Consider the following 24152-nt stretch of genomic DNA (forward strand, 5'->3'; position numbering starts at 1 on the left):
CATCACCCAAGGGTACCCAAAAAGCATCTCCCATTTCTGGGTTCCCAAAAAGCATCTCCCATTTCTCTAACATGGGGGAGATGCTACAACTGATCCACACAAACCCAGTTGTGGGAAAATTCTTCTTCCCCAGAAAATCCAGTGCTCATTCAGCAGCTCATCAACCACATGTCTCCATTTATTTCAATTTCCAGTTCAAGAGGGTCACAAACAGAAAAGGAATGCAATTCCCCAAAGAAATCTTATTTTTCAATTGAATTTTTGCCATCTTACCCTCATAAGTTTCCAGGATGTGCACAGTGTCCCCAATCTGCAGTGAGAGTTCATCAGGTCCCCTGGCATCGTAGTTGTAGAGAGCTGGACAGAGGGAACACTGCTGTTAGTACAGCAAGACAGCACAATTCCAGGTGCTTCACCACATCACTGCTTTTATGACTCATTATTGCCATTCTGAACCTTTTTGTAAAAAAAATATATATTCTATAAAAATCCAGCCAAGTTCTTAAATTCATTAATAATTCCCTTTGTAACAAAATAAAACCCACAAATTCACTTCCTAAAGCTGTCCCTCGCTGTGTTTGTAATGCCTTGCTTCTCCATGGCAATAGACTCAATTTTTGTTGTATTTGCCAGCCTTCCACAGCACTTTGTGTCAATTTTAGGCAGTTCTACAAAGAACTGCTCTGTCTTTCGCTGTCAGCTCAACACACAGAAAACTTATAAAGTGTCTTCAGGAAACTCAAATTGCCACCCTAACATTAAAGGATGATTTCTCAGTCATTTCATTCATTTACTGCATGCACAGGATGTCGAAAAATATGATTTCAGAATTTCTGAGTGGCTGAGGCAAGTGCAGCAACCCACTGTACAATAAAGTACAACAAATCCAACAGGAACTCAAAGACCATTCCTGCCTGCCACTCCCAAAAGAAAATCTGGGCAATGTCCACAAATGCATCTGACAAGAATGCTACAAACCAGGTTTGGTTGGGAAAAAAATACTCATGATTCAAAAACCAAAACAGTTACAACTCCAAAAGCCAAATTTTTATAAGTTTTATATGGAGTAAATGCTCTGTAGGAGAAAAAAAAAATCTTCCAATACCAAGGAGTGTCCTCATGATTGAAGGCAGAGACTGAAACATTTCAGAAGATTGAAATTAAAGAACTTTACTCAAGGTGGACCCACAGAAGTTTCTTCCTCAATTTACAACTGCAGCTACTCCCTCCAAAGAGGATCGATAAGTCCTGAAAATTAGAATTTCTCACTATTTGTTGTAGCTCTTCAGGAAACAAAAGCATTTTTGGAACATATTAATCACCTCTGAAGTCCCTCCCACCCTGAGATTGTCACTGCTTTTCTTTCTGCCTCAGTTTCCAGGGCAGGGCTCAGGGATGCTTTATTGGAACAGAAAGAGCTGGGTAAGGGACACGTGGCTGTCAGAGGAATTGATTTCAGACCAGGAGTTCACAGAGCATCCACAACCCGTCCCACACCCATTACAGGTAACACAGCACTTCCTAAAACCCCTCAAATCCCAAACCTGTGGCAGAGTTCCACATGAAGCCATAAGGGTGGGATCCAGAGCTGGCAGCTCCCTCCCACCCCAGCACCCCTCCTGCATTACAGGAGACCAGCACCCCAAACCACATCTGCAGCAACTGGAGCTGCACAAAACCCCTGCCCTGAGCCCAGATCTGATCGTGTTCACACCCCAGCAACAGCCCAGGGGAGCTCTGATCCCAGCACGAGGATGGGGCACAGAGCCCACTGCCCGCTCCAGTTCCAGACTCCAGGAATTTATCCTCCCCAGAACCCCTGGAGCTCCAGCTCACAGCCAGATCATCAATAAATAATCCCTTGGCTCACCAATAAATAATCCATAATCCATTGACTCACCCATAAATCAATCCATAAACCATTGGATCACCAATAAATCAATCCATAACCCACTAGCTCACCCATAAATCAATCTATAATCCACTGGATCACCCATAAATCAATACATAACCCATTGAATCACCAATAAATCAATCCATAAACCATTGGCCCACCAATAAATAATCCATAACCCACTGGATCACCCATAAGTCAATCCATAACCCACTGGATCACCAACAAATCAATAAATAATCCATTGGCTCACTAACAATTCAATCCATAACTCATTGGATCACCAATAAATAATCCATAACTCATTGTCTCACCAATAAATCAATCCATAAGACACTGGATCACCAATAAATAATCCACTGGCTCACCAATAAATCAACCCTTAAACCACTGGCTCACCAATAAATCAATCCACAACCCAATGGATCACCAAAAAAAAAAAAAAAAAAAAAAAAAAAAAGAAAAAAAAAATATCAATCCATAACCCATTGTCTCACCCATAAATAAATCCATAATCCATTGGCTCATCCATAAATAATCCACTGGTAAATCAATTTATAACCCACTGGCTCACCCATAAATCAATCCACCCAGGCTGGCTGGGCCTTTTTCTCTGCAGAACTCCTCTGGCTTGACAGACTTTAGAGTGAAGAGGTAAATAAATTAATCTGAGTGCACAAGTGAAAAAGAAGCCATGGAAAAGCAGTTTGGAAAACATTGTAGAAGGTGGAAGATTATTAATGAAATTAAAACACACTACAGGGTAGGAAGAATAAAGGTCAGGTGCACTGCAGAGACCAATATCACCAGGATTTAAATGAAGCTTTTAGAAAGGAACAGTTTTATTGACACCAAAACAAGCCAAGCTATTTGTGTTTTAATTTTTCCCTTAATTTTGTCATTCTTAGAGACAGACAAACTCTCCCTCCCAGGTATCTGGCACAGGATATCTGAGAGCCATAAATGCTGCCCGGCAGGAGAAGGGGGTTCTGAGAAAAACCTCAACAAAATGAGCATTTTAAACTGTTCACAGCAGTGAACACAGAGCACGTGGGACAGTCTGCTTGGAAACACCCCCCAGAAAAATTCACATTTCAGCTTTTGTGCATAGCAGGGAAAACAAAGTTACACAGCCTTAACTCCTCCAAAAGAATCCTTGTGGTGTTTACTGAGATCCTTCAGTGCTCACAGCTCAGTCAAGGCCCCTGGGATGTTCACACATCCAGAAATGGATCCAAGGACAGTCTCCCACCTCCAGGACCCTGACAAGCAACGTCACTGACTCACACCACACATCCCAGCCAGGAAAAATCTGCATTACAGCAGATTAAAAACCAGTCCTGTACTCAATTCACACTTCAGCTGAGCGTTTCTCCACCATTTAAGTGGAATAACGCTCAGGATCAAAGGCAGCTATGAATAAAAGGCACTAAAATTTATGCCCAAGAGTGCTAAAACTGGTGTCTGTCACAACAGGGAAGGTCAGGCAGCAGGAGCCGCAGAGGAATGACCAATTCTTGTGACAGAAGATGACAAACAGCCATCAAATGGTAATTACTGCCCACGCCAGCTCCCACTGACCTCAACTGACTGAGGAGCCAGGGAGGGGTGATTTATCTTCAAAAATATATATATGTGTGAAAAATATGTCTGCAAGAGAAAATAAATCACATTTCTGGCTTCCAACAGCATTGACAGATCGTGAAGCAAACAGCCCAAGTAACTATAAAGTGCATTCCACCCCTGAGATTACAAAGCAAGGCTTGAACTGCACCAAACTCCCCTGCAAGGGAGCAGGAAACTCCTCCTCACAGGAAGGTTTTTTATGTTCAGTGGCATCAAAAGATGTTGTGATAGAAAGTGTTTGATTGGAGCAAACAACAAGGCTTTAATTAAAGGAAAAGACAAAGTTTGGAGGAGTAAAGCATGAAACTGGTATGTTTGCATTTTGTCTCATCAACTGTATCCTGAGCTATCATTTAAAATATTTAAGAACCTGAGCTATAGCTTTCTGTTTATTAAGGTTTTGGGTGTTTGTTTTTTCTTTTTTTTTTGTTTAACTGAAGTATGTTGTGCTTAATTTTAAAAATCCAACATCCACCCAAGGGTCCCAAATTGCCAAAAGCAAAGGATTAAGTGTGGGCACAGAAAGAGGAATTTTTCAGCCCTAAGAGTTGATAAAGAAAGGAGCACTGAGCAGGGCATTACAGAATTTGCACCAAATCCCCATTTACCATTCAGGAACACAAAACAAACACCTCTGTGAGCTGCACTCAGTCTGCACACATCAGAAAAATGAGGGGGCCAACACTACAAGAATTAGTGGTGGAAACAAAGGAGAAAGCAAAAAAGATAACATCAATTTGTCCTGAAAAAGCTTTTTTCTAACTGTACAAAAGGTGAGATATCTTAAGATAGCATAAAAATGTTACAGAGTAATATTCCCTGGTATTACTTTGCTTTAAAGGCTGTATTAATCATTCTGAACTCCTGAATGAACCCAAACTACATTTAACACATTTCCAGCTTTATTTTACACTGGCTTTTAAAAAATAAAACCTTAAATCCTAACTGTGCTTTTTCAATAAAAGCAGACAAATTGCAGAGGTGAAAGCAAAGTCTTTTGTAAATTCTCTGGTATTAAAAGACACCTGAAGGTTTTCCTATTTGCCCTACAATGAAAGTGGATGATTTGAGTATTCAGGTAGATTTTAGTCCTCTGCTACTCACCCAGAGGAGTTTCTAATTTCTACACCTGAGGCTAATAGAGAAGCAAAAGAAAAAAAGCAGTGTTTGAGTCAGGAGTTGCACCTGAGAACTGTTAAATACAATTACTTCATGTGTGCATTAACCAAGGGTAGATCCTCTTACCTTCACCTTGGTTTTGTTATTCCTGGTCTCACCAAGCTTGAGTCTGAGTTCTTTCTCAACATTTTAATTATTCTGTTACCCAAACATTCCCACAAAATTAATTTCCTGAAAAGAGAAGAAGCCTGGAAAAAATCTCAGATCTGAACAGTTACCACCAAGCTAAAGGAGGAAATCCAGCTCAAGGTTCCTCCTGCCCAGTGATGCTCTAATCTTATTGATTAAATCCACAAATGTGACTTTTATCACAGGATTAGCCCAAATCCCCCAAGTTCAAGTAGATAGAAAGGATTTATCACCACTTTCTCTTCCAGAGGTGAGACAGCTCCTTTCACTCCTCCTCTCTGGGAGCAGCAAATTCCTGAAACACACAATGGCTCCCCTGCAAACTCCTCCATGCCCACACAGGGCATCTGCTGAGGGTGAGAGAACCCTAAACCAGCCTCTGGAACCCCTCAGGGTGAAATCCCTGCAATGCCAGCCTGGTTCCCTCTTCCAAAGTCAGGACACAGAGAGTGAAGGGCCACCAAGCCTTTCTCAGCCCCAGCAGGCACCCCAGGTTTCACACCAGGTGGCAAAGGCAGCAACGTGTCCTGCATCACACTTGGTGTCTCACCACCCACCACCCAGTGGGGATTAATTGATAAACTGAGGAAACTTCAGAAATTAATTCAAGCAGTGAGAATTGATTAATAAGCTGAGGAAACTCCAGAAATCCAGAACAATCCCAAAGCTGGGGCCTGGTGTCTTCCCAAAGTGCAACTTCCCTGCTGGCAGAGCTTGAGGAGGACAGAAGAAGATGTTCATTTGTCCTTTATGCACTCATTACAAAATACAGAAAGAAATAAAATCTGGAGAAAAGGAGGCTCAAGGGGACCTTGTGGCTCTGTGAAACTCCTGACAGGAGGGGACAGCTGGGGGAAACAGGCTCTGCTCCCAGGGAAAGCAAAAAGAAGAAATGTTGCACCAGGGGAGGCTCAGGGTGGACATCAGGAGGAATTTCTGCATGGAAAGGGTGATTTGGCATTGGCAGGGGCTGCCCAGGGAAGTTTGGAGTGCCCATCCCTGCAGATGCCCAAGGAAGGACTGGAGGTGGCACTCTGGGCTGGGGACTGGGCACAGCCTTAAAGATCTCGGTGCTCTTTTCCAACCTGAACAAATCTGGGATTCTGTGAAATGAAGAGTTCTGGCTGAAGCTAAGATTTCCAAGAAGCAAGTTCAGTTTCTTGCTTTCCTTCCTCCCCCCTTTCAAGGCAGACACTTTATTTTCAGGGAGCTAATGAAGTGAGCTGCTCAGTCACCATTTACCAGCTCTCCCCCCTCCTCCAGGCTAATCTGTATTCAGAGTAGTTCACCACCAAGTACTGAGGGTATAAAGCTGAAACTAGTGCTAAAAAATATATATATACACACCATTATTGACTCTAACAGCATTATTAATGTGCCATAATGCACAGCTAACAAGAGGCACAATCAAGAACATCCAAATTGATTTTTAATATTAAGAAGTCCATTAAGTGAAACACCCTGGATGCAAAGAGTAATCACATCACCCCGAGCTCTCAACACTGGCTCTTGCAGGAAAGGCAAGATGCTGATTTAGACTAACACAAAACATTGTCCAGAGGCAGATGTTTGGGCATCTGTCTTGTGGTAACTCAGAATCACACCAAGTGAGTTTTGATGTTCCCTCAGACCTCCTCCATTTCACTGGGGGACACTGAGGAGCTGCAACTTGGCTCCTGCTCCAGCACCATCCTCAGGAAGGCAAGGACAGCATCTGAGCATTGGCTGTGCTCACCCAAAAAACAATCTGTGCCTCAAGAAAGGATTTCTTTTCAGTGCTTGGCATTCCACACAACTCAAAACCACCTCTGTGATGGTGCTCACGGGGGTTTTTGGATTGAGGGAAGAGACAAGGATCTGACTCCACGTTTCAGAAGGCTTGATTTATTATTTTATGATATATATTACATTAAAACTATACTAAAAGAATAGAAGAAAGGATTTCATTAGAAGGCTGACTAAGAATAGCATAGAAAAGCATAACAAAGGTTTGTGGCTCGGCTCTCTGGCTGAGCCAGCTGACTGTGGTTGGCCATTAATTAGAAACAACCACATGAGACCAATCCCAGCTGCACCTGTTGCATTCCACAGCAGCAGATAACCATTGTTTGCATTTTGTTCCTGAGGCCTCCCAGCTTCTCAGGAGGAAAAATCCTAAGGAAAGGATTTTCATAAAAGATATCTGTGACACACCTCTACACGTGGTTATTAGAAAATGTGCAAAAGTTTCAACACTGCTATGTAGAAAATGCCCCCAGGGGTCTACAGGACAGGGGAAGGCCAAGAGTTAAAGGCTGGAGAGAAGAGGAACTCAGCCAGCTCCTGGTCAGTGCTGGCAGAGCATCAAACATGCCTGGGGCTGGTGCTGAGTCAGGGACATCCTCCAGCCAAGGTCCCCAGGAGAGAAGTGACCAGAACTGGCAGAGCTGCAGCTCCACACCCACCCCTGCCTGATGTGTCCCCATCCCTGCCCTGGCAGCAGCACTGCACCCGCCCCGTCCTATGCCAGCACTGCCAGGGACAGCAGAAACTCCATCAACAGCAGGGACAGCCCCAGGAGACATCCCAGATCCAGCCACAGAACCCCAAAAACTCCATCAACAGCAGGGACAGCCCCAGGAGACATCCCAGATCCAGCCACAGAACCCCAAAAACTCCATCAACAGCAGGGACAGCCCCAGGAGGACTCCCAAATCCAGCCACACAATCCCAAAAAAATCAACAGCAAAGACATCCCTGGGAGAAGTCCCAAAAGAATCCCAAACAGAAGTCCCCCTACAGAATCCCAAAAACTCCATCAACAGCAAGGACAGCCCCAGGAGGACTCCTAAATCCAGCCACAGAGCCCCAAAAGAGCTGGGGTTGGAAGGGAGCTCTGGAGATGCTCCAGTCCATCCCCAAACCACATCCAGGTGGGTTTGGAGTGCCTCCCTTGGAGAAGGAGGCTCCATGTCCTCCCTGGCAGCTGTTCCAGTGCTCTGCCACTCTCATGGAGAGGAGTTCCTCATGTTGAGTGAAACATCTCCTGGTTTAGTTTCTGTCCAACACACACAGGTGCACATCCCAAATGTCACAAGCTCACTCTTAAATCCAGCATGTGAAAGGGACTCAGAAACCCTCAAGCCCTTCCCAACACAGCACTCCAGGCTAAACCCACACAAATGATATCAAAGCTCCCCCAGGCCCAACCTGGTGCTTCAGGAGGCCACAGAGCTCCCTGTGAACATCCCTGAGGGATCAGCCCCATAAATCTTCAAGCCTCTCCTTTGCCAAGGCAGGAAATCCCTATGGCACTGAGCAGAATTGTGCTAAGAGGGTCTTTACTAAGCATTACTGCAGCAGTGAGCTTAATGGCACAGCTGTATTTTAATAGGCATTGCAATGACTATAAAATCAAGATCAACACACTGAAACTCCTCTTGCACTGCTGTGGAAACTGGAAAAAAATGACACAATTCAGTGCAACATCGAGCTGATGATGCAGAGCAAAGTGCCTAAAGCAAGGAGGAAATGAGGTGGTGGGAAGATGCTTTCATTTCCTACTGTTCTTCCTCCTCAGTGTTTCTGCAAGGGAAAACAAAACCAAAATCCCCCTGTTCCTTTCTCAGGAAAGCCTCTGGAATGGGAGAAAAAGGATGAAGGGAGTTTGAAGCTTTTTACACATCAAACCTTAATCAATTTCTTTTTCTTTGCCATCACATTACTGGGTTCCAACAGCAAGAGTACAGACCCCAAGTCAAAGAAAGCCCAAGGAACTTGTTCTGCATTCCCTAAAAGAACACCCAGAGAGAGGAATGACCTGCTGAGAGCCCCAGCTGGACCCAGCAACACTTTCCCCCTCTCTCCCAAAACAGCCAGGCTAGGGCAGAAATGGGAAACCAGCGACACTTTTCCTGAATTTGCACCTCACACCGGAATTAGGGGGAAAAAAATCACCATGGGAGCGAGTCAAACAGCACTGAATGCACTCAAAGATAAGAGCAGCATTTTGCAAAAACAGGGAAAAATTGTTTTTCTCCAGAGCAGGGGCAATCACATGCTCGGGGCAGCTTCCAGCGGACTTGGCTCGGCCACTGGCCCTAACAAAGGGTCACTGTCCAGCTCCCTCAGCTCCAGCCTGGGCAGCTCTCACAGAGAGCTCACATCCCTGTAATTCCAACTTCCCCACCTCTGAGACTCCTGGCAGCCCACACCAATCTTGGTGCTCATTCTGGAGGAAATAAGGAAAAGTAACTGGTATGATCCCAGTATTCATTAAAGAGCCAGCACCACATTTTACTCCATAAATTCAGACTTCTGGGAAGGGAGAAATCCAGAGTAGAGGAAAACCCTAAATCTGTTTCCAGACCCTGAGCTCCACAATTGTGGCACAATAAGAACTCACCTGTTCATTCACAATCATTCACTTTATCATGAGTTAATTTTGTAATTCTAAAGCCTCTTCTAGCCTAATCACAGAATACTCTGAGTTGGAAGGGATCTACAAGGATCAACAACTCCAACTCTTGTTTTTTTATTATTATTTAAATTTATCAATGATTTTTAATACATATATAGTGTAATAAATTGGTATTTTAAAGTTGGTGTAGTCCAGTAATCAATCCCAGATGTACACAGGAATTCCCAGGTGAGAATTTGGCTCCCCACTGCTAAGGCACCCTTCAAGCCCACTGAAACACATCAAAAATAACCCTTAGACTTCCTTCCCTCGCTGCCCTGAGCCGCCAAATTGCCCTTTTTAATTCACAATAATTCAAAGCCATAACTCTTTCCTTCCCAAGCACAATCATCCAAGGAAAATGTATTTAAAACCCCCTTGATGGTCACATATTAAAGCCAGGAGGGTGATGAAGACGCCACTAACCCAGCAGTAACTCACTCACCTCTGCCGTAAGAAAGGGAATATTTGGATTATTCTTTCCCCCTTTTTGCAGGTTATTTTCCCAGCATCACTCCGAGGATTCCCTGCAAAGGGGGGAGGCACTGGCAGCCAGCACATGCCCAGGGCAGAGCAGGGCCAGAGGCCAAGGAGCAGAGCCAGGCTGTTCCTAGCACTGCAAATGGCAGCTTAAGGGGCTGATTTCCCTGCCATGGTTCCCCAAATCTGCTTCAATGTCTGTTTGGAAAGCTCCAACAGGCAGCAAAGTTTGTGCTAGACTGGACAGTGCAACTTTCACCTTAAAACATTTGCTTCCCTCACTGAAAAAATACTGCATTCATCTAAAATCAGTGGTTATTTCTGAACTCCTCCACTCATCTCCACTTGCAGCACCTCTGCCTCAAAACAGAACTATTAAAAAAAAATTAACGACAGCCAGCACACCCCATGTCCAGCAAACCAGCTTGTTTTTGATATACACATTTTGATATACACATTTGGCCTGGCTATGTTTGGTGAAAGCATCCTCTGAGACACCAGGAGCTCTCAGCAGTGGGACCTGTGCTGGAAAAGGTGGGGAGATTATTTGTGCCATTTTCCTGCACGAATCTCACTCAGTCCTCTTGCTAAGCAGCCTTAGTGATCTGGAGAAAAACAATTTAAACTTTAAAAATGCCTCTTGCTCTATGAATGGCCCAAGAGCAAGAGGAAGCTGCTGCATGCAATGGTAACAACACAAATTCTGTCATATGCAGATGCAGCAAAGAGGGAAACAACTGTAGAACTCAAGATTTCATTAATGATCACCAACACTTTACTTTTCACTCAATTTAGCCAGGCATTTCTCAAAGCTGTCACTACCCATCTCCTGAAAACCTAAGCTGGCATGCAATTATTCTAGTTCCCCTCCACAAAATTATTTTATATTTTCCACATTTTTTATGTAAATGATATGGAAGCATCCAGACAGCCCTTTACAAATATAATATATGAACTCCTGGTCTTAAAAGTTCCTATCCTGCTTTAAGATCAGCACACTGTGTTATATATAAATGATATCACATCCAGGCTGTAAAAGCTTGCAGTTAGGCCAATATTTTAAATATTCAAGCCCTAAAAGTATTAAAACTGCTGGTTTTCAGCCAAGAACACGTTCACCTTCGTGTGCTCTAACTGTGGAAAGTGCAGCTGTTGCAGGAAGCCCAAACTGTACTTTCTGTGTTTAAGGCAAAAATCTGAACCAGTTCCATCACTCATCACAGCCCAGTAAATAAACAGAGGCTCTTCTGCAGCACCAGTGATTGATAAAAATCTGTTAATAAATCACTTCAAGAATACATTCAAGTAGAAAATCAAACCAGAGCTGAACCCACACAAAACTTCCAACAATGTCAGCAGCACCACAACTGAGTCATTCTCTCAAGTCTTGACTACAATGTGCTTATCTGGCTATATCCAGTCTTTATTTTTTGGGAATAAGAATTCCCTCCCCACAGAGCTCAAAGCAATATATTTTAGCATTTGAAGACTCAAATGATTCTTTAGGAAGGTTTGGGATGTTTTTCTCAAAAATACTTTGCTGATCTTAAAGGTCCTTTCCAACATTAATGATTCCAAGATCATCCAGTCCAACAGTCAACCCAGCACCGTGGTGACCACCAAACCATGTCCTCAAATGCCACATCCACACGTTCTGGACACTTCCAGGGATGGAGAGTGCACCAGCTGCTGGGACCCCCTTCCCAGTTTGGCTGCAGCACTGGTTGAACCAAGCCTTTGTCATAATCTTGTGGGATCTCAGCACCTCAGGACTGATGTGCCGAGTCACCGAGACCACCCTTGGGGGGCTCGGAGGTCCTGGAATGTTGCCAGAAGTGTCTGGTGGCTGGACTTGGATCCTGCACGGGAGACGACGCCTGTATGAGGATGGGAGGATTGGGGTAAATGGTGAAGGGATAAGTTAATTAGAGTGTGAAACACAGGGTTTAGAATTTCGGTACAGGGGGGTCTGGAGAAGTAAGATGGAGGAATTGGGGCGTGTCCTGTCCTTCTTCTTCTTCTTCTTGGCCTCCATCTTCTGTGGTGGTGGTGGCACTTTGGGATTGGTTCTTACTAAAAGCGCACTTGTCAATAAGGGTGAAAGGTATTGGGGAAAATAGGTAAATATTGTATACGTAGTTTTGGGTATAAAGATAAGTGACCGCCCCGGGGGCTCTCAGTGTGCTCATGGCTGGCTGCTGTGCAGACCTCTGTCGGGCCGAGAGAAAATCTTGTAGATAAAAAACTAATAAACACTGAAGACCGAGAAAAAACCTGAAGACTCTTTTCGTCCTTTGGAGCGCGGGCTGCCCAAGGCCATCCCGAGCCTTTCCAGGCCATAAAAAACAGCCGAGAAAGAGACAATCTCACACAAGCACCACCTCCATCAGCATCCCAAACTGGGATTGAGCAGGAGAGGCACCAGACAGAATCCAAAGCCCAACTCCCATAATCAGCACCTTAGAGACAGCTCAAGGCCTTATAAAACATTCCCTCACCCAGGAGCCCCTCCTGGAGCTCTGCAGGGCAGCAGAGCTCAGCATCAGAGCAATCCCGTCTAACTGCAGATGTCCCTATTACCAGATAAACATCTAATGTGCTTTTTAAATCCTTTTAAGAGTCTTAGTTCCAGTCAAACGCTCAAGAACACAAATACAAATAAAGTGTAGTGTAATAAATACCAAAAGAATATCTGGCTCTGCATCAAAAAGTTTGGGGTTGGTGTTTTGTCCTGTTTGACTCACCCACTGTGGAAATCACTGGCCAAGAAATATCTCTGCACCACAAAAAATATCTGTTCTCATCTCCAGCCACTTCAGTATCAGCAAGGACAGCTGTTTCCTCACCAAAACAGCTCAATGACTGAAATCTCTGGGAAAAGGATCTTTATCCACTGCTTTGTCACATGTCACTAAATTATTTTTACAAAGGAGTCAATGGCAGCTGTTTGTGAGGCAGTCCCAGTGCTCCAGGAACTCTGAGCTGCCCCTGTGCACACTCCTGCCACGGCCTGCACAAAAGTTTGGTTCCTTTATGCCCAAATGTCAGAGAAGGCAATAAAATAGGCTCTCAAGTCGCCAGCTAAGATTCTTGGTAAAGAAAGTGATGGATTAATGGAAACACCAACACCTACCAGCCATGGCAAGAAAAACATAACAAGCAAGACTGAGGCAGTATAATAATGGGGGAAAGGGTGAGCAGGAAGGAAGGAATTCCTGCAGGGATGACAAGGCAACAGGTGATGCCTGCAGAAAATTGGCGGGAATTTGAAAGGACAAAATAAGAGAAATAAAGGAAAAAAAAAAGGACTGGACATCAGGTAACAGCACCACAACCTCAGGTCAGATAGAGCACACTATAGGCTTGAGTACAAGCATTATTTTCTATATTAAAGCTACAAATGAGCCACAGATTGATGCAAAAGAACAATTCTCCCACAGCACCCCAAAGCAGCAGGAAAAAGTCAATCCAACAACAGCTGCTGGACACATCCTCAAAACAGTAATTAAAGATTTCTTGTCATGCTGATGTTAGTTTCCTCATACACTCCCACTTTGAGAGATTAACCTCCTATTTATCAACAGAAACATTCCCACAGGCCCTTATCTCCACTCTGCTGGCCCAAGTGACACATTTCACCATATCTCTGCACAGAGCAAGCCCTCCTTCAGAGGACAGCACTGGCAGGGCACTCCAAGCCACCCCCTCGGTAATCCCAGCCCGGGCAGGGCAGGATTTGCTCGCTGCACTCACATGCACAGCAGATTTTCCTGAGAGCAAGCGTCCTTTTCAATCCTCCACCATCTGCCTCAAGACTCACAAACTCCATTCTCATCAACAGCTTCCATCTGGCTCAGCACTGAGAGATTTCCTGTGGCAGGCTCTGCTACAGGAGCACTCTTTTTCTATTACCAGTTGCTTCCACTCCATTTCTGATCCACACACTCTGCATGAAGCAACTCCTCAATAAAAGCACCCAGCTCCCTGCCCTGAACCATCCCCTGCTGCCAACATTTCCTCCTGCAGACCAGCTGGCACATGAGGGGGATGCTCAAGGCTAAAGCAGCAGCTGGGAGGCAGGGAAGGTAAAAGTGGAGCTCCCCATCATCCTGTACCTCTGCCCACTCCCAGGGGCACCAGCACCACCAGGCTTGGCCATGGTCTCCCTTAATTCTGGTTTTTCCTTTTTATTCCATGTAGGAAAATTGGTAAAACCCTCCTAACACAACCCAGTTGAAGGCTTTTGGGTACAGCATGGTCTCATCTGTTCCTTGTTCTCTCAGCACACTCAGGCCATGTTCTGAGGTCTGATTTTTCCTTTTTATTCCATGTATGAAACTTGGGAAAACCCTAACATAGCCCAGTTGAAGGTTTATGGGTACAGTGTGGCCTCATTTGTTCCTTGTCCCTCTGGGACACTCAGACCCTGTTCTGAGTCCTGTTTTTTCCTTTTTATTCCATGTATGAAAATGGGGAAAATCCCTCCTACACAGCCCAGCTGAAGGTTTTTTGGTACAGCAGGGCCTCGTCTGTTCCTTGTCCTCCCAGGACATGGAAACGTGTCTCAGGCCCTGTTCCAAGTTCTGATTTTTCCTTTTCATTCCATGTATGAAAATGGGGAAAACCCCCTTAACACAGCCTAGCTGAAGGTTTTTGGGTATGGTGCAGCCTCATCTTCTCCTCATCCTTCTCGTACACTCAAGCGCTGTTCCAAATTCTGGTTTTTCCTTTTTATTCTCTGCATAAAAATGGGGAAAACCCCCCATAACAGAGGCCAGCTGAAGGTTTCTGGGTACAGTGTGGCCCCATCTGCTCCTGCCCTCCCAGGACCCTGGGCCCTGGCCCTCCACAGATGTTATTTTGCGTTTTATTCCATCCAGCCCCCAGCCGGTGACGCCGGCACTTCCGTGCTTTGTTTGGATAAGCAGGAGGAGGAAGGCAGAGCAAACACAAACACCTCGGGCTGCACTTGCAGAATCCATCTGTGTGCCTCAAGAGCCTCTCAGGTATTCCAGATACCTGGGCTGGAACCCTGGAGGCTGAGAATTTCAGACTTTCTGTGTTGAAAGGCACGGACTCCAAGAAAACACCACATTTCAACTAAAACTGTAAAAAAAGCTTCCAAAATTAATTAATAACAATAAAACTATAAGGGATAGTTTGAATAGAAGTGTGTATCTCACATAGTAAAAAGCTTAAAGTTTTAAAACATAGTAATATACATAAAACTAAAATAAAAGTTTTAAAGCAGTAACTTTAAAGCTCATTCCATTGCACCCTCTGCCGTGGCAGGGACACCTTCCACTAGCCCAGGGTGCTCCAACCTCATCCAACCTGGCCCTGGACACCTCCAGGGATGGAAATACCAAATCAAACACCTTCACTCAGCCCCCTGACTACTGTCACTGCCATAAAGTGTAAAGCAGGAACTTCTTCACAAGTTTAAATAGTATTTTGTAATTAAACAAAAAAAGTCCACATTACATATTACAGCGTCCTGTGTGGGCCGCTGCTGGTGAGAGAGAGACGGTGAATCTTGTATCTTGATCAGAAGGCTTATTTATTAATATATGATATATAATACATTATTACTATACTAATAGAATATAGAGAGAGGTTTGCAGAGCTGCTAGCTAAGCTAAGAAGAGATAGAAAAGAACCCACAACAAAGTTGTGTCCAGGGACTCAGTCCCCCAGCTTGCCCTGGTGATTGGCCCTTAATTATAAACATAGAAAATGAGCCAATCAAGGTGAATCCTATTGCATTCCACGGCAGCTGATAACAATTGTTTACCTTGTCTTCAGAGGCCTCTGGCCTCCCGAAGACACAGAAATCCAAAAGGAAGGATTTCTGTGGAGAAATGTCTGCGACAATTACAGAACATAAGTCATTAGTTATTAAGTTAAAAATAAATTATTTACGTGTCACTTCTTAATTAGCTATTCCTTAAAAAAACTTATAAAAATAGATACAAAATATTTTTTCTTAGTAAAATACTGTAATATCCACAACTTATTGAACTGTAATATAAATAAGAAATAATAAACATCCAAATCCAAACACAAAATACCATCTCACTGTCAATCCCAACACAAACAAAAAGAAAAAAAAATCAACATTAGCTGTTTGCTCTCTCCAGTCCCAAGTGCCCACCCTGCACTGCCAAATGTCCCAAATTCTCCAGGAGGCTCTGCCAGAACCAGCCAGGAACCCCCCAGGCCAGGCCAGGAGGTTCCTCCTCAAGGGAGACAATTCCTGCTGCCCTCCCCACCTGGGACTCCTCAGGGAAAATGAGATTTTCCCAAAACCCCCAGGCCTGCCCAGCCAGGCAGCTGCTCCAGCAGGTTTCCCACCCCAATATTCAATAATTTCTGCAGCACATCCATAAAAGTGGCACAGCCACTGCAAGAGCAGAGATGTACAAACAGAGTGCCTCAAAAACCCAAGTGCCTACGAGCACAAACATTGATTATGTACAATTTTGCTGCCCTTCCCATTCATAAATTACACAGCAAATCCTGTTCCACTCACTTGTTGGTATTTTCTACTGGGGGAACACAAAGACATTTTGCTACTCCAACACCCTCAAGGCAAAATCAGCCACCAAAACCCTCAGCAAACATGTTCTAAAAAGGGCTGTGCTGAAATAAGATAAGCAGCACTCGAAATAAAGCAGCAGTGCTAAAAAAAATACAAAAAAAAACCCAAATTCATGTATGGCAGCCAGTGGTTGCTGCAGTTCTCCACCCATCTGTTTGTTTTGTTACATAGAGGGTACATGATTGCACATAATAGTTCTCAATGCAACTATTTCAGTTTAGTTACAAAGCTATATGGAGCAGAAAACTATTTCCAGAGATATTTCATCTTTCTGCTGATGGAACCGAAATGCAGCAACTGCAGCTTCTTGTATTACAAATCTTTACATCAGAAATCAGATTTAATGCACAAATTACATAAACATGGGTAGATAATTCTATAAATATATAAATGTTTGCACAGCCACAGTCTGAAAAGGGAGAGAAAATTTCAGAATTACAAGAATTCTCTCTTATTGAAGATTTTTTTGGTTTAGACAGGGCGTGATTTCAATTCCTCCCCCCTACAAGCTAAGTGAGAAAAATATTCCAATAACTCATCAAGGAATTCATTAAAGCCTTACTCAGAAAATTACTATTGTCAGAACAGCCCTGGGGGTCACCACAGGCTAGAAAACAGAACTAAAAATGCTTTTAAGTTAAATAAAAAAGAAAAAAATCTGACTTGTCAGTGGTCCACCACCCTGCCAAAGAATACCCATAAGTAGGAGCAGCTCCACTGAGTATTTTGAGGAAGTTTTGAACTTGCAGGAAGTCAAAGGGGAGAGGCAAAACCAACACCTTGGGTGGAATAAATACTTGAAAACTGGATTAGAGGCAGTTGTTGGAGCTTCCATTCATCACCAGGAGCCAGCCCCAGCTATTTATCTGCAGCTGGACACATCCCCAGGTGTTTAACAAGAGGTATTGGATTGCAGCCCTGCAGGACCACACTGAAGGATTACACAAAGCAAAGGATCCTCCATGTGCTGCACAGCCAGCATGGGACAAACTCCAGGAACATCAATATTTAAAGGAAAAATTATCCCAGCCCTTACTCCTGTAGCTGCAAACTGACAGAGGGGCTTCCTGGAGAAGGTTTGATTTTAAGTTGCCTCTAATTTTTTTTCCCTTCCCTGAAAGTTTTGCCTTTGCAGAAAGGAAAATGCCTTTGTAACACAGAGAAACCTGTGCCAAGTGTGGCAGAGAGCCCAAAATCAGCATTGTTTGAGTGCACCTAAGTCAGGCATTTCCAACAGAAAACAAAGGGATAGTTACAAAACCCACCAAGGTGCTACCTGAAGTCAGACAATCCCACAATGGTTTGGGTTGAAAGGAAAGCTTAAAGCTCATCCAATTGCACCCTCTGCCATGGCAGGGACACCTTCCACTGTCCCAGAGTGCTCCAACCCCATCCAGCCTGGCCTTGGGCACTGCCAGGGATGGAAATGCCAAATCAAACACCTTCAATCAGCCCCCTGGCTACTGTCACTGCCATACCTGCATACCAGGTAAAGAGTAAAAATCACTTTTCTACATCCTCTTTTATCTTCTAGAATAAAGAGTCAAATCAGCAGCTGAAACCTCCCTAAGCCAACTGAAAACTTCCTTTGCAAAGCTCTGTATTGTGGTCATAGGCAGCCCCTGCTGAAGTCAGTTTGTGCCCTATGAGAAAAAATAATTCCTGGAAAATCCCATCAGGAATCATTTCTCAGAACAATCCCAGATTGTAATGTTGTTGCTGCCCTGGATGAAAACAAACAGGAGTCCACACTCCCTTCCACTTATCTGGTCAGGTTATCCCTCTCCAATCTGCTGTTTGCAACGAGTGTTTATTGGCAGAGAACAATGGTGGCTGCTGGGAGGAGCTGAGCACTGCAGTCCAGCTCGGGTCGCTCCTGCAGGAAAGGTGTGGTGCATCTCCAGCCCCTGCCCTCGGCTCCAGGAGCTGCCAGCACAGAAATGCAACCTTCAGCAAGCAGGGAATGGAAGGGTGCTGGAAAACAGAGCCATGGAATGGTTTGGGTTGGAGGGCATCATAAATAGCATCCAGTGCCACCCCTGCCATGGCAGGGACACCTTCCACTGTCCCAGGTGCTCCCAGCCCCAGTGGACACCTGCAGGGATCCAGGGGCAGCCACAGCTTCTCTGGGAATTCCATCCCAACCCCTCCTCACCCTCACAGACAACAATTCCTTCCCAATATTCCCATATAAACCCATTCTCTGTCACTTTAAAGACACCTCCCCTTGCCCTGTCCCTCCACCCCTTGCAGAGAGTCTCTCTCCATCTTTCAGTTCCTTCAGGCACTCTAAGTCCACCCCAAAGCTTCTCTTCTCCAGGCTGAACCATCCCAATTCTCTCAGCACTTCCTCCCAGCAGAGGGATGGAACAAACAACACCCTAACCTGGGTGTGCAGGGGATGGAACAAATAACACCCTGATCTGGGTGTCCATGGGATGGAACAAATAACACCCTGATCTGGGTGTGCAGGGGATGGAACAAATAACACCCTGATCTGGGCGTGCATGGGATGGAACAAATAAAAAACCCTGATCTGGGTGTGCAGGGGATAGAACAAACATCACCCTGATCTGGGGGTGCAGGGCATGTAACAAATAACACCCTGATCTGGGTGTCCATGGGATAGAACAGATAACACCCTGATCTGGGTGTCCATGGGATAGAACAGATAACATCATGATCTGGGGGTGCAGGGGATGGAACAGATAAAAAACCCTGCTCTGGGCGTCCATGGGATGGAAACAAAAACCCTGACCTGGTTGTCCACGTGCTGGCTGTACGAAGCTGAACCTGCATGCGCTCACTCCAATCCTCTGATCAATGCAGCAGCAAATCTCCCATGGACATTTTACACTTGCACTTCTGCCCCACGGGCTGGGATGTGTCACAGCACAGCCCTGCTGTCACTAACAGCAGTCACCTGTCCTGCCAGGCAGTTCCAAACCTCACAGCACAGCAGCACTAAAATCACCAAGATGCATTCCTAACACCCATGTTTTTCAATTTCCTTCAAATGTTTCCTTCCCTGCTCTAAGGCACAAATGTGCACACGATCATCAGCTTGAACAAGAGTCCCCCAATGCCACCACAGCTCCCGCAGCCTGGGCTGCGACTCCAGGGTTCCATAAAAGCTTTAAATCTGTCCTAAAGCACCACAGTCCCCTCTGAAGCAGCAGAGGAGAAGCAGCAGTGTTTGACTGAAGGATTTCCTGCGCTTTCACCAGCTCTCCTTTTAACAAATTCTTATTCCCCCCTTCAAAGCAACATTACAAGAGCAAAACTCAGCTGCAAAAATTTTAAGTCATGATCATTGTAACACTTCTTAGTCCACCAGCTCCTTAAAGCCCTCCTCTAATAATAAAATGCATATATTTCTGTGTACCTGCTGTGAAGGTATTTCCATAAACCCCTTTGGAAAAGCTATGCCAATCTCAGAGAGACTGGGATAACAATAAAACACCCTGACCATGAAGTGTGGCCAATGTCCCCATCTAAAATTAGGCTTGTTATTATTTGCCAAGTCGTGACACACAACAAAAACTCACCAGGAACAAACAAAAATACTGGAACTCACTGAATTTAGAAAAAACCTCCAAGGCCATCAAGTCAAAGTCCAATTCCCATCCCTACTTTGTCACCAGCCCAGAGCACTGAGTGCCACATCCAGTCCTTCCTTGGACATTCCAGGGATGAGGACTCAAGCTCAGTAACTGGGAAGTTCTCCTTTAACATCTGACCATCCAAAGGCACGTGGCACTAATCTTCAGTTTTACCATTTATTCATTAAAAATAAAGGATTAAACTACCATAGTAGTGGTCTGATTGCTCCATATGAGCACAAACCTTTAAACACAATGGCATTTTAAATACCATATTTTTTAACAGCAGCACCAGTTCTAGCTCTCAGTGCAGTTCTCAGCCCAAAGGAAAGGGGCAAAGAAGAGCAGAATTCAGCATTTGGAAGCTACCACAGCCACTGTGCACTGTCTCAGAGGTTCCAAATCAGCTCCTTACATCCCTTTTCCCCAGCAGAAGGAAAACCACCAAAATTACCTATCTCCCATCACACTAAAAGCAGGGAACGGGAGGCTGAGCAGCCACACTCCACGGCCACTTTGTGACACTGAGGGGACACAAACAGCTCTCAGGGAGCCTCTGATGTGGAGGAAGCCCCACAGCCACATGATCCCCTCCACACAGCCACACTCCTCCCCACGGGTGAGGGATGAAAGGCAGGATTGAGGTGAAGGACAAGGCTCTGCAGCCCTGGGAGCAGGGAAAAGCCTCTCCAAGGAAGCTGATCCTGTCCCTGTTCCGCCTGGCTCCCCACATGTTCCCCTAACATCCGTGTGATCCCATTAGCTCCACACCCATTCCTGCTGCAGCCGAGCCCTGAGCGCTCTCAGGAAGCGGAGCTGAGTCACTCTCCGAACTGCCTGCTGAGATAATGCCTCTGCACACAGGCCCAGGGCAGCAAATCCACTGTGCAGGCATGCAGGGCACCCAGGAGCGTATCCCCAAAATCCCCAAATCCCACCGTGCCACCGGGAGAGCTTCTCAGCACACCTGGGTCCTACCAGCTGTCACTACAGGCCTCTGGGCATCACTGTGCCAAGCTGCATCACAGCCAGCACAGCTGCAGGTCTTGAGAGGTCAAGAAAACTCTGCACAGGGATATACACAGGAGGGGAGAAGGGATATAAATGTGTTACATAGGCACGTGTGTGCATTTTATACGTACACAACTCTATATACAGACACATTTCTGAGCTCCCACTGCTGTGACACAAACATAGCCACAACACACCTTCCTGATACTTCTGCTTGGGAAAGCCTGCACACAGAAATCCCAGAATATTTGGGGTTGGAAGGCACCTCTGGAGATGACCCAGTCCATCCCAGCTGTCACCTGGAGCAGGTGACACAGGACGACACCCAGGTGGGCTGGGATGTCTCCATGCCCTCCCTGGGCAGCTCTGCCAACCTTCATGGAAGGTTCTTCCTCATGGTGAGGTGGAACTTCTCCTGGCTTAGTCCATGGCCACTGCTCCTCACCCTGCCACAGAGCACCACTGGAATGATGGCCCCATCCTTCTGGAGACATTTGCATGGGTTGATGAGACACCCAAAGCATTGTACACTATGTTTCACTAAGTCCCATTAGCATTCCTGTTAGGGATTTTCTCCCTGGCAGACAACACTGAGTCAACATCAGCCCCACGACTGGCCACGGCAAACAGGAAGAAAAATATTCCAAAGTCTGAATTTTCAGGTTGACAGCAGCATCTCCAGTTCTGTTTGGGACTACACAACTGTTGCATCAATTCTCCACAATCTCCAGCTCTCACAAGCAGCAAAAAATAAACCATCAGAAGACTCACAAAGCCCTTTCCTAACAACATAAAGGTCCATAAAACACATAGAACCAGACAACATTTCTTTTCTTTAGGAGGACACCCAAAAGAAGCTAATCCTCCCAAAGCAGCCTCTAACAGAATGGCACAGGTCAGTGAACCCAATGCTCAATTAGCTCTAAATCTGATTTACGTCCTTGCCACACTTCATCCACTTTCACCCCTCACATCCCTGTCATGCAGAGAGAAATCCTCCAGTTTGGTGAGGATCTCAGCCTCCTAGCAGGAAAAAGAAAACAGTCTATCAGAGAAACATAAATTATTATAAAAGCATTACAAACTTCTCTGCAAAGCAGTGGACACACAAAATACCAACTAAGCACATCCCCTCGGGCTTCCTCAAAAGGGGAGAGGTTTTTTTTTCTTAAATTACATTTAAATCTAGTTTTGTTACCACACATGCAATCCCCCACACCGGAGATGCAAGTACACTTAAAGTATATTATGGTAAACAAGGAGGTAAATTTCACTTTTTCTTTCATGTCACTTTCAAATCAATTTCAGTTCAATTTCAAGACATTCCTGGAAAGCGGCGGGGCAGTCACCCCCACCACAGCACAGACACGGAGTTCCTGCAGAAGAGGAACTTGCTTTCGAGTGCCACTGGGCTGTAACATCAGCTTGTACTACGTGACAATTCAGTCATTCCGAAATACCCATCCCACACCACCAGGCAGATAATTTGGAAACTTCACCAGGGACTGCCATCATTGGATTTCTGCTGCCCTGCGCTTGTCCTGCATCCTCAGTGCTGGAATTACCCACAGGTCCCACACGCTGGAACTGAGATTTTCTAATATTTTTTAAAAGCCAAGCTATGGTTTTCTAAAGAGACGCACACAGAATTTAAAATTAATTCCTTCAATTCGCTCAGGTTTTACTCAGCCCCAGAAACTCCCTTCTTCCTGCTGCCTTTGTTTATGAAGTTCAGCTGTGCGTTTCTATGAAAAGTTGTTCCTCACAATCAATCCAGCCCAAGGACTGTGGGAGGCATTGAACTTCACGTTTCCAATTTGAATAGTCAGATTTATTATTTCCTTCCTCCAGACAAACGCTCATTCACACCAATAAAGTTTTCTGCGCCGAACCCCAAAATAAAAACTTTTGCTGCAAAAGCAACATCTTTAAATTAATTCCGGGCCCTCCCGGCCCAAACCTCAGTGGGGTCTGGGCGGTTTAGTCCCAGCGGGGATGTGCGAGCCACCAGCTGGGAACAATCCCCCTCTGTTCGAGACTGACGGACGGAAGGAGCGCGATAGGAAATGGATCCCAGAGAGCCCTGATCTGTATGAGCATCACACTCCGGCAGAACCCCGAGGGACAGCACTCGGGGCACGGCTGGGCTCCCAAAGCCAGCCTGGGAGCGCGGGGAGAAAGAGCCCGACCTGAACACAACTCGGAGCTTCTCCGCTCCGCAAGCGCTCGGGGAGCGACGGGACCGCAGCGGAGCGGAGGGAGAAACGCAACTTCTCCCAGCGGGGCACGGCGCTCCCAGAGAGCTCCTCAACTTCCCGGGAGCCGGGCGGGGGAGGCAGGAACCGGAGGGGACTCGGGGGAACACCGCGCTCCATCCCGGCCGGAGCGGAGCGGGAGCCGGGCAGGGACGGGAAGGCCGCGGCCGGGGGGTGCCCCTGAGCGCAACAGGCGGGAGCGGGGCGGGCGCGTCCTCACCTACGCCGTACTTCTCCTCCCTTTTGGTGGGCACCCAGCGGGTCATGGCGCCGGGAGCCGCCGGGATGCTAGAGCCCCGCTCCCTACGCCGCCATTTTCCGACCGCGGGACGGGAAAAGTTTCTCCCGACGGCGAAGTCATGTGGTGCGGGCGGAGCCAGCCCGGCCCGGCCCGCCGCCCCTCAGCGTCCCCTCCGCGCCGGGCCGGCTGCGGCCGAGCGGCTCCACACAAAGGGAGCGCCCTCCTAGCCCCGGTTTTACTCGTGGTGCCTCTCCGCCTGTTCCCGGTTGTGTCCCAGGGCGCCCAGTTAAGTCGCAGGTGTACCTGGTTAAGTCCCAGGTGCGCCCGGTTGTGTTCTAGGTGACTCCCCGCCTCTCCCCGGTTGTGTCCCAGGTGCGCCCGGTTGTTCCCCAGGTGCCTCCCCGCTTATCCCCGGTTGTGTTCCAGGTGCACCCGGTTAAGCCCCAGGTGACTCCTCGCCTATCCCCGACTGTGTCCCAAGTGCGCCCGGTTAAGTCCCAGGTGCACCCGGTTATGTCCCGGGTACCTCCCCACCTATTCCCGGTTATGTTCCAGGTGCCTCCCTGCCTATTCCCGGCTGTGTCCCAGGTGCACCCGGTTAAGTCCCGGGTACCTCCCTGCTTATTCCCGCTTGTGAAAAATGCGTATTTTATGATTGGATTTTTGCAAATATTAAAATGAATATTATATGTGTTG

The 24152-nt window shown here is 46.1% G+C and overlaps 1 protein-coding gene across 2 annotated transcripts in view; it reads right to left on the reverse strand.

Annotated features, from left to right (window-relative positions):
- The window catches only part of DOCK1 (dedicator of cytokinesis 1), a 278470-nt gene extending 254775 nt beyond the window's left edge, over positions 1 to 23695 (reverse strand). For both annotated transcript variants that reach the window (XM_059476562.1, XM_059476560.1), the window contains exons 1-2: positions 23436 to 23695; positions 274 to 357 (exon numbers count right to left, since the gene is read on the reverse strand). In XM_059476562.1, coding sequence (XP_059332545.1) covers positions 274 to 357; positions 23436 to 23481 — 130 coding nt within the window. In that variant the 5' untranslated portion in view covers positions 23482 to 23695. The remainder of the gene's footprint in view (positions 1 to 273; positions 358 to 23435) is intronic.
- Between the last annotated feature and the right edge of the window lie 457 nt (positions 23696 to 24152).

This window comes from Ammospiza nelsoni, chromosome 8 (assembly GCF_027579445.1).
Source record: "Ammospiza nelsoni isolate bAmmNel1 chromosome 8, bAmmNel1.pri, whole genome shotgun sequence".
Classification (NCBI taxonomy): Eukaryota; Metazoa; Chordata; class Aves; order Passeriformes; family Passerellidae; genus Ammospiza; species Ammospiza nelsoni.